The sequence below is a fragment of the Oratosquilla oratoria genome, chromosome 8 (genome assembly GCF_046742065.1).
Source record: "Oratosquilla oratoria isolate Oo_2021 chromosome 8, ASM4674206v1, whole genome shotgun sequence".
In the NCBI taxonomy this organism is placed as follows: domain Eukaryota; kingdom Metazoa; phylum Arthropoda; class Malacostraca; order Stomatopoda; family Squillidae; genus Oratosquilla; species Oratosquilla oratoria.
This window is the reverse complement of record NC_134784.1, coordinates 30,797,186-30,808,329: the sequence shown is the minus strand read 5'-3', so window position 1 is coordinate 30,808,329 and position 11,144 is coordinate 30,797,186. Positions and strand designations below refer to the sequence as shown.

The 11,144-nt window shown below is 36.9% G+C and overlaps 1 protein-coding gene across 4 annotated transcripts in view; it reads left to right on the top strand.

The window, feature by feature from the left end:
* The first annotated feature begins 2,503 nt into the window (after window positions 1–2,503).
* The window catches only part of LOC143027676 (uncharacterized), a 65,606-nt gene continuing 56,965 nt past the window's right edge, over window positions 2,504–11,144 (top strand). For all 4 annotated transcript variants that reach the window (XM_076189106.1, XM_076189108.1, XM_076189107.1 and 1 more), the window contains exons 1-3: window positions 2,504–2,582; window positions 4,913–5,004; window positions 8,646–9,233. In XM_076189106.1, the coding sequence (XP_076045221.1) occupies window positions 4,924–5,004; window positions 8,646–9,233 (669 nt within the window). In that variant the 5' untranslated portion in view covers window positions 2,504–2,582; window positions 4,913–4,923. The remainder of the gene's footprint in view (window positions 2,583–4,912; window positions 5,005–8,645; window positions 9,234–11,144) is intronic.

Genomic DNA, 11,144 nt, shown 5'->3' with positions numbered 1-11,144 from the left:
TTCCTCTTTATTCATTTCCCTTTTTATCCATACCTTTTTATATTGTTCACTTGTTGCTAGTTTCCCTGTTTTGGATAAGATATTCTCAGCCGTAGTTTGTGACCTGAATTCAATCTTAATTGGTCTGGTCTTGTCTGTACTATATTTCCCGAGCCTGAATTTCTCTTCGATTTGTTTCATTATTTCTGGTTCATCTTCCTGAACTAATTCTAGTAAATTTCTTACTTTTTCATTTTCCTCTTTGATTCTTGTGGTTCTATCTGGGTTATGTTTCTCTTCCATTCCTAATATAATTATACATTTATTTCTGTCTGCTAAGTCTCTTACTATATTCTCCTTCTGTCTCATCACTTTAATAACTGAGTTTTCAGTTTGTTCATTCATTTGCTGTCTGATTATGTCAGTGAATGCAACTTTGCTATTTTCATGAATCTTTTTCCAACCCTCCTTGTTCTCCTTATTATTCTCCTTTAAGACTTTATTCTCATCTTTTACTTCTTTTAACTGTTTTTTTAATTCTTCAATTTCCTTAGTTAAGTTTTTGTTCGCCTTCTCTAGTTCTTCCAATTTTTCAACTCTCCGTATAATGTTGTTAACATGACCGAACCTACGCTCCAAGTCCTCGATCATCTTATCGACCTTCTTTTCTAGTCTTGTCAGTCGGGGGGGGGGGGTTTGTGTTCCCCCCCCACCCTCTTTAAATCCCTGGAAAATATTCTCATCATCTTCTACTCTATTGCTCTTATCTATACTTCTAATCTTTACATTTTTGTTAGACATTTCATCATCGCTAAATTGGTTCGGCCCTCGTTTGTTTAGATTTCGTCTGCCTGCCTGGGCCAAGTCCTCACCTTCCTCATTTCCCTCAGTAATCCCTCCCCTTCTCCTTTTTCCTTACTTTCCCTACACCACGAGCAATTTCCCCCCCACCCTGTAAAAACAATAGGTACTTCCTTTGCTTTGGGATCCACGAAATTTCACTTTTTCTTCAGAACGTCGTCTATGCCGTCCGTTCGTTGAAGTGTGTGTGTGTGTGTGTGTGTGTATTTACCTAGTTGTATTTTACGGGACGAGAGCTATGCTCGTACCCGTTCTCGTATCTCTCCACATCCGGTTTATTCTTAAAATCGTGTATAGTTTTGGCACTCACTGTTTCTCCGTTTAGTTTGTTCCAGACATCAATCACTCTAAGTGGGAAGCTATTCTTTTTTCAGGTCTCTTCTGTAACTGTCCTTCTTGAGCTTCTTTTCGTGTCCTCTTGTTTCTCTTCGGTCCTGTTTTAATAAGTCGTCTGTATCGAGAATATCCCTCATATAATTCTGTGAATGGTCAACAAATCACCTCTTTCTCTTCTCTGTTCCAGTGTTGATAGATGTAATTTCTCCAATCTTTGTCAAATTTGACAGTGTAGGTGCCATTTTTGTCGCTGCTCTTTTGGATTATTTCTAATTTTCTGTTCTTTTTTGTGCTAGGTGCCCATAGTGCTGCAGCATACTCTAGTTTAGGTCTTATAAGTGTAACCACTATTTTCTTCACCATTTCTTCATCCATGTAATGATGTAGTCATTGATCTTAATAAGTTAAAAGTCTCTCCACATAATTTATTGACATGTTCATCAGGTGTCAAGTCACTTGAGATGTATTTACCTAGTTATATTTTGCGGGAAGGGCAGCTACGCTTGTGGTATCCCGCCTCTGTATCTCGCAGTGACTAGTTTGCTCTTAAACTCATGAATAGTTTTTGCGCACACTATTTCATTGTATTTACCTAGTTGTATTTTGCGGGAAGGGAGCTACGCTCGTGGTTTCCCGCCTTTGAATCTCGCAGTGTGTGTGTGTATGTGTTCAAATTCCCTTACAATTTCCTTCTGTTATTATCATATCTTCTGTATTTTGATTTTTTGGTTTCCTTACATGCATTACACTTTTCCTCTCATATTTTTTGCGCTCTTACTTATAATAACAATTTATTGGGCATGAAGAACTCACTCTTATTATATTTTTGAGTAACGAGTTCTTTGTTTTCTAAGATTCATCTTTATATCTTATACATAAATGTATCTTACGATTGCTCTATGTATTTAAGGTCTACCAATATATTTTCCGTATTTGCAATTTCTTTCAGATCTTGGCCATTATTCAAAATGTTTGGTTTGTCAGTTAGTGCTTTCATCATCATAATTTCTGTGTTTCTTGAACGTTTATGCCATCAGCCATCGTGATACTTAGTCATTTATTTCCTTTATTATTTTAAATCCTTCTGTTTTCTCTGCTTTCTCTTTCATTTTTAAAATATATACTTTGTTTTTCATGTTACTTACGTTCAGCCCATAAGCTTTCCCGGCTTGCTTTGTTTGGAAAATGAGGAAAGTGATAATAAATGTAAACCAAATAATTGTAAGAATGATTATGCTTACAAACAATAAAACTGTTGTTTGATTGAAATAAAAATAAAAATATAAACTTAATTATGCATTATTTATACTAATTATCCCTGACCTAGAGTAATGTTTGCTTCCTTTTCACAGCTCCACCAAATATCATAACAAGGGAAAGTTTCTTACACAGAAAAAGCGTGCAAGGTATGGCCATAACTTACTTTGAGTGTATCAATACAATAAATTCCCTATAAGACACAAGTTCTTACAATAAGACTAGTTAGCAAAATGAAGGTATGCAGTAGAAGAAAGGAATGTACCTGGCGTCAAATTACTACTACCAAAGCTTGACAGATTGTTTGAATAACAACTTCGTTATTTCACCTAGGCATGGTATATCATGCTAATTAGTTAAATAATTTATTGATAAGAACTACTGTACAAATATTATCACCCAAAGTAATGATAACTGGGAACATGTAGTTATGAAATTAGTTTCTCAAATTGAAAGTACAGTCCACGAGGAAACGGATGAACTAAAAAGAAGGGGAAGTGGTTTCACAGTAAGTGTACCTTCTAAATGATGTGTTACTTTCGAATTCTGTTTGGATAAACTGTAGTTGTGGCAATTATGAAGTCAGCGTATCATGAGGGTATGAGTACAAATACCTGAGTTTAGAACAAATTCAGTATAGTATGAATGGATTCGGTAACAATCATGTCAATGAGAATGAAAGTTATCAAAATCCTTGTATACTTTTGGGAAACACTGCTCATAAGTAAAATCGGAGAATTTATAGTTTCACCCAACCATAGAATTTGATATCATATGTGGCTTATGTGTTTCTGATGAGAAATGCTGTGATATGAACGATGGTGTACATCATTTCCGTCGCAAATGCGTACTTTTAAAGTAATTAAATATTGAAGTTATGCACTTATCCGTACATCTTCCAAACGCCTAAGTGTGGGAAATCAGGTTTTTTGGGTGGGGAAGACTAATAAATGGATTAATGCACCTTGCAAAACAGGTATTAAATGAACAGAAACACTTAAAAAAAAAAAATCACATTTTAGAGCCAAAGTCCCGCCTAACATGAGCGGCCATGTTTGTTTTTCCCAACGTTTCGAAAAATGTCTCGCTAGATCAGCTACATTTAGCGAAGTCCACTCCAGCCGCGCAAGACTTCCTAATCGTAAACTAACGTTACCTCCATTAGGTTAGTTTAGTTTACGGTTACCAACTCTTGCGCGAGCGGCTTCCCTAAATCTAGCGGTTATAGTCACAAATACTTACAATCGTTAGTAAACAAACATGGCGCCCCGCGTGGTACCCGCCGAAATGGGATATATATATATATTTCTTTTTATGTGATTCTTTAGTCTTCTTCATTTTATACCTGTTTTGCAACGCACATTACTCCATTTATTAGTCTTCCCCACCCAAAAACCCCGATTTCCCACACGTGCCCTCACATCGTTCGGGAGATGTACGCATAAGTGCATAAATTCAATACTTAATTACTTCAAAAGTACACATTTGCGACGGAAATGATGTACACCATCGTTCATATCACAAAATTTCTCACAAGAAACACATAAGCCACATATCAAATTCTATGGTTGGGTGAAACTATAAGTTGACCGTCAAATCACTCATTTCAAAAAGACTATCTCCTGTCCCCTGCATGGCTTCATGTGATTCTTTCATCTTTTTTCTTTTCTTTTTTTTCCGTTAATAACGCCCAGTAGCGACTGGTGATTTCCTATGGTGCCCGGGCGCTGTGTAAGCCTTTTTTTTTCAGTTCCAATGGTTCATATATGAATGATTTGTCTACTAATGAATTCACAAAAAAAAAAAAATTGAATTTAGTAGGAGAAACAACACACAAAGCAGAAAATCCATCTCTGAATTTAGCGCCCGGACCTTGGCGGTACCGCCATCTTTATGTCCGGTCATTGGATAATGTGGAATGGATAAATTACCAGCGAAAAAGTGAAATTTGTGTTTGCTTGATACAGTAATAGAACTAAAAAATTTAGGTTAAAGACAACATTGGGTTTGTGACTCCTTTCAGTGCAACTTTGACAATACCCTTGTGTGAAAAATCGGAGGGGGGTTAATAGTCAAAACTGATAGTAGGAGGTTGTGGGCCCAGTCTAAAGAACAAACTCCATGAGATTGTACCTCTGGGTAGTTGTAAGGGTGTTCATTGATTTTGGTAGGCAACACGGACATGGTTTTTTGCAGCATCTGTCTTGTAGGACCAGTACTAGCGCTTATCATTGGTTCCTGGCCATTATTTCTATTGATTTAATCCCTCTGATTCTGGGGTTCAGGGGTTCTTGCCATAGCAGAGGATGCAGCCAAAGCTTTTGTGCAAGAGTTTTGCCCAAAGCTGAATAAAACGGTCTGACATTAGTCTCATTAAACTCGATATAGATGACATAGGAACATAGGGTTACTTTTTTACTAATTTATATACAGTATAGCTCTTATGTACAGTATCTGATTTTATGTTATCTTCCAACAGCAGCTGGAACCATGAGCGAAAGTCTGCTTGCACTAAGGTGGAACAATCACCGCTCCACTTTCTTCCATGTCTTGAATTCCATTAAGCAAAAGGTTTGTACCAAACAAGTATACAAGATTGAAAGATTTATTTAATTTTTATATTTATTTTCCACTTTCCCAAAAGGATCTGTGTGTGTGTGTGTGTATTTACCTAGTTGTATTTTACGGGACGAGAGCTATGCTCGTAGTGACCCGTTCTCGTATCTCTCCGCATCCAGTTTATTCTTAAAATCGTGTATAGTTTTGGCACTCACTGTTTCTCCGTTTAGTTTGTTCCAGACATCAATCACTCTATATGGGAAGCTATTCTTTTTCAAGTCTCTTCTGTAACTGTCCTTCTTTAGCTTCTTTTCATGTCCTCTTGTTTCTCTTCTGTCCCACTTTGATAAGTCATCTCTATCGAGAATTTCCATCCCTTTCATAATTCTGTAAAAGGTCAACAGATCACCTCTTTCTCTTCTCTGTTCCAGTGTTGACTGATGTAATTTCTCCAATCTCTGTTCATATGATAGATTTGACTGTGTAGGTGCCATTTTTGTTGATGCTCTTTGGATTCTTTCTAATTTTCTTGTGTTCTTTGTGCTAGGTACCCACAGTGTTGCAGCATATTCTAGTTTAGGTCTTATCAGTGTAACCACTATTTTTTTAACCATCTCCTCATCCATGTAGTTGAAGGCCACTTTCATTGATCTTAATAAGTTAAAAGTCTCTCCAAATAATTTATTGACATGTTTATCAGGTGTCAAGTCACTAGAGATGATTACTCCCGGGTCCCTTTCTGAATCGACTTTTTTGACTTCCTTGTTTCCAATTTTATATTGACCCAATACTCTATTTTTGCTTTTTCCAAATTCCATTATGCTACAGAATTACAAACAAAATTTTTTTTTTAACATTGTTGTTAGTAATTCTGTTTTAGAAAGGAACATCATTGAATCCAGTTTTATAAAGAGCCATTTTGATAATAATATCAACTTGAGTTTAGGTTTATTTAAACTAGATAATTTCATAATTAATAGGATAGTAAAGCAGTACCATGGCTCCTAATTGTGCCAGATGTCCTGTGGACTTTTCGGCCACATGGTTATGCTCTTTTGTATTTGCTGTTTTATTGTTTTATTATTACTATTATTATTTCCATGTGTATATGAATGTGTGTGTATGTATATTGTCCGAAGGTTTTATGTGGCTATAACCTTCCCCAGTTTTCTTATTTCTGTATAAATATTGTGTTCTATTTTTCTTTCTTGTACTCTGAGGATGTCGTAATAGACGAAAACGTTTAGTATTCCAACTTTATTTTCCCTGTGGTTTCTGTAATATCATTTAGTCACACATTATTGTGATTATTTATTTGCAATATATATATATATATATTCTAATTTCAGATTCTATGTTATTTAAAGTCATCTCTCCAATCAGGATATACACCCACTCTCCTCACCCATTCTACTCCCATCCACACCCATGTTCCCTCTTATATTAGCTCCTCATGGATGAAGGGTCATCCTAGTCTCCTGTCCACTGACTGGGTCAGATGTAATGCAGCAAGACACAGCACATCCACAGCAGGGCTGCTTTGTTTACACAGTGACCCTCCTTCCTTGTCCCCTCATGTGGAAAATAAGGAAAATGGAGAGAAGTCCCTTTGGGGTGTGTCAAAGTATCATCCATATACAACCATTCTCCACTCATCCCTATCAATTGCCCCTTCCTACCTTGCTCAAAGCCCCATTCACCTCTTCCATCCATCTCATCCATAGTCATCCCACACGTTCACTCCATTTAACTCTGCTTTTCACATCTCTTATTAATCTTCACTCATTCTTTCAATGTGCCCAAATCATCCCAATAATCTTTCATCAACCATATCTGCCGGTTCCTTTTCCGCCCCTGCTCCCCTCCTCACCTCCTCATTTTTCACTCTATTCAATCTTTTAACCCCTACCATACTTCTCAGACACCTCATCTCGAACAGATTTAACCTCCTTAATACAAGTCAAATATTTGCATGCACATCAGGTTGCCTGATGTACAATGATGTATCACAATGTGCATATAACAGAACATAAAGCTACTGCTGTTATACTCATTCTGTTTCACCCTGAATAAAAATAACTTCACAGAAAACATGATCCTCTTCACAGAATACGGGGGTCACTCAGCTACAGCTGCAAAATAAATATAATCAGGAAACCGACACTGGCATCCTTGTATATTCCACTCGCGGCTCAGGACGCATATGTAGACATCATTGTATTCAAGGGTTAAACTTCTCTTGACCTCTCTTAAATTCCAAGTCTACTCCATACAATGACCAAGGCATATCACCCCTTCATATAATTTTCACTTTGCATCCATTCCCAGATGCCTATTTCTCATGCCGCTTCTCAGTCCCCCCCCCCAGACATTTACCTGCTTCTCTCAATCTACAGTTTATCCCTTTGTGTGTGTGTATGTGTATATCTCTCTCTCTCTTTCTTCCCCCAATCTCTGTCTCTCTCTTTCTTCCCCCCAATCTCTGTCTCTCACTTTCTTCCCCACCACTCTCTCTCTCATTCTCTTTTCCCCCTCTCTCTTTCTCCCCCACACACTCTCTCTCATCGGATAGGTTTAATGCATTCAGTATTTAAAAGACTTTAACCACTTCAGTACAACTCAAATTCTCGCATGCTGCATCGGCTGTCATGTGTAATTTATATCACACTACTTGCATTATAAAATATAAACTCACCGATGTATTAATTGTTCTCTTTTACTCTTGAGTAATAATAAACACAGAAAACATGATCAAACCAGTTCACAGAATCCAGGGGTAACTTGTGTACAACTACAAAAAATATGTATAATGAAGACAATGATGCCAGCATCCTCATGTACCCACTAGTGCCTCATGATGCCTATGTATGCGTCATCATACCAAAGTGGTTAATGACATCCCAACAGACCAGTCCTGCAGCGGTCTTTTATAATAAGAGACTAATCCCCATTTTAAAAAAGAATCTGCACACATACCAAAAAGGCCCTTTTTTTCTTACAAGCAGGGATTGCCTGGTCAAGATATACATCCTACCTTCATCCATCTCACACCTATCCAACACCAATTTACTGTTCCTTCTGTCTTAGGTCCTCTTGGATGAATATTCCCTGCATGGGTCAGAATCAGTGCAGGAAAATGCAGCATTTCTATTCTGTTGCCCTCCTTAAATCTTCTTTACCATCCATATGACCTCACCTCATCATTGTGATAGTGCACCAAAGGATAGAAGTTTTGGTTATTGTATATGAAATACCAAGTACCATCCCTCTCTCCCTCTTCCATCTATCCTTGTCTCACCCTTGTTCTTGCCTTTGCTTTCTTTTACGCAACCCAGTTTTAAGTGGTGGCTACTTCTGGCCTTAAAGTGTATATTGTAAGAAGGTTATTTCATATGATCTGTCATTTTGGGATATTACAATGCATGTGTGTCATGGAATATAGATCTTTATTATAGCCAATATCTATATATGGTGAAATGAAATCAGTTGTATCTAGGCTGTTATCCTTCAAGTCTCAAATGACAATTTCTTAAGCTTTTATTGTGTCCCACTTAATGTGATCCAATTGAAGATTTTTGTGTTAAAAGTAGGCAGATTTTATGATATGTGAATGTGAGGTTTATTATTATTATTATTTTTTTTTTTACCACTAGGAGATCTACAGTGACGCCACAATAGCTTGTGATGGCAAATTCTACCCAGTACACAAGCTTGTCCTGGCGACCTGCAGCGAGTACTTTGAGGCAATGTTCTCCCGTACACAGTGCAAACACCCAATCATAGTTCTAAAGGACATAGGACACGAAGAAGTTGAAGCGTTACTTAATTATATGTATATTGGTGAAGTGAATGTTGTTCAGAATGATCTGGCAGGATTGATCAAAGCAGCAGAATGCCTGAGAATAAAGGGTTTAGCTGTCCCTGATGAAGATAACTCGAATACAACAAAAAACTCTACAGCATTGCTACGAAAACACTATGACAATGCCACGACGAGACCCAGTGTTGTAGAAGATGAAAGCCCTAGGCCTCACAAAAGAAGAAAACGTGACAAGAGTGAAGAAGCACAAGATCGGGTGGGAACTAGCCCTGCAGTGGTGGCATCTCCTCTTAACACACCAGTGGCAAGGCAGGAGGGAAATGAAAACATTCAGCGCAATAACTCTCAGGAAACTAACACGTTATCTGGAGACAGATGCCAAGACCTGCCAGACACTGAAAGTAGTCAAATGTATGCAAAGGTATGTACAATATGTGTGTATTTCCTATTAGCACTGTGCAATATATTTGGTACCATACCCAGATTTACTGGTTTTAAGAGAATGGCAACACGATCCACACTACCTCTCTCTGACTCATGCCATATGCCTTTTCCAAATATATGAAAGTCCTAAAGACACCCTTTGCCAAAAAACTTTTTGGCTAATATTTGAAGTAAATTCCTCTCTTAAAGCCACACTGCTCTTCTCCAAACATTCCCTCTGTCCCCCACTGAAGCCTCTCAACTAACATCTTTATATATATTATACTGGCTACATGTAACACTAAAACGACTATGTTCATACTTGTCCCCATTTCTCATGTATAGTTCATTGATTAATCGTTGCCTCAAGTTTCACTAAGTGGAAAACACACAGCCCCACAATGGATGGTAACAGCCTTCAACCCTACCACAGATCTCTTTTGAAGAAATTTTGGACAGTTGTTTATGTTGTATTCATGTACTGTTTTTATGTCATCAGCTGAAAGATGCAGAGGGAGGGGAGTAGTTGTCAGCTCTTCATGTGTGAAAAACTGTAAGAAAGTTAAAGCTGGTAGAGATCTTAGGGGCCTATCTGAAAACTGAGTGTTAGCCTTTTGATAGAGGTAAGAGCATGGGTTCTAAAAATGGTCAACTTTGCTGTTCATCTTGTAGGACCACCACATACAGATATCCATCATTGGTCCCTCCTTTGTATAGTCCTCTATGATCAGACATTCCACAATACAATCATTTAGCCTAGGTGCGTTACCAGCTTTCATCTCTCAGTACTACAGGTAGTCGTCGACTTACGACCTATGCGACTTACGACTGATCGACCACGAGATAGTGCAATAGTATTTAATATTTAATAGAGTAATAGAATTGTAATGTTATGCCTGGCAGTGCAGTACAATTACTTTGCACGCCGCGAGACGCAAGTACGATAGTATTGGCAGGCTGCTGGCAGCGTCAGCATCTCAGCCAGCTAAATATTCTTTCATTTTGTTTGTTTGAAGTAAAATGTTTCCTAATTTTGCATTGCATTTTGTATTTTCATATATTTTGCAATTAATAAAATGTAACAGCAAAACTTTTTTTTTATGCCTAGGCTAGTTTGTTGCCGATAACAATATGTTCGGTACAGTACGTAAACAAAAAGAATGTGTTTTTAAATAAAAAATTTACCTTACATTTTGTATTTTTATATGTTTTGCAATTATTAAAATGTAACAGTAAAACTTTTTTATGCTTAGTCTGTTGTCGATAATAATATGTTCGGTACAGCATTTTGTATTTTTATGTGTTGCGATTATAAAATGTAACAGTAAACTTTGTTTATGCCTAGTCTATTGTCGATAACAATATTTTCAGTATACTACGTAAACGAAAAGAATGTGTTTTGAAATAGAAATTTTCCTAATTGTGCCTTGCAATGATTTTAATTTAACAAACAAAAAAGTATTTGTAGGTCAAAGATGATAGGACTTTATTCAGTATGCGTTGGCCTAGGCTACGTTTCCTAACGAAAATTATAAAAAAGTTAAGGAATATTAAAGAACGTAGCTCAAAGATGATACGATTTTATTCAGTATGCATACGTTTCCTAAAGAAAGTCTGGTGGTAAAATAATAAAAATGTTAAAAAATACAGTATCTAGTATCATAGGTCAAAGATGATAGGATTTTATTCAGTATGCTTAGGCCTAAGCTACATTTCCCAAAGAAAATCAGATAAAATTATGAAAAGGTTAGAAATACTATACAACATAGTTCAAAGATGCTAAGATTATTTCAGTATGCAAAATATACAATATGTATACAGTAACAAAAATAATATATAAAGGGTAATATATACTGTATATATATAAAGTCTGACTTGCGTCCAGATCGACTTACGACCTGTCTGTCGG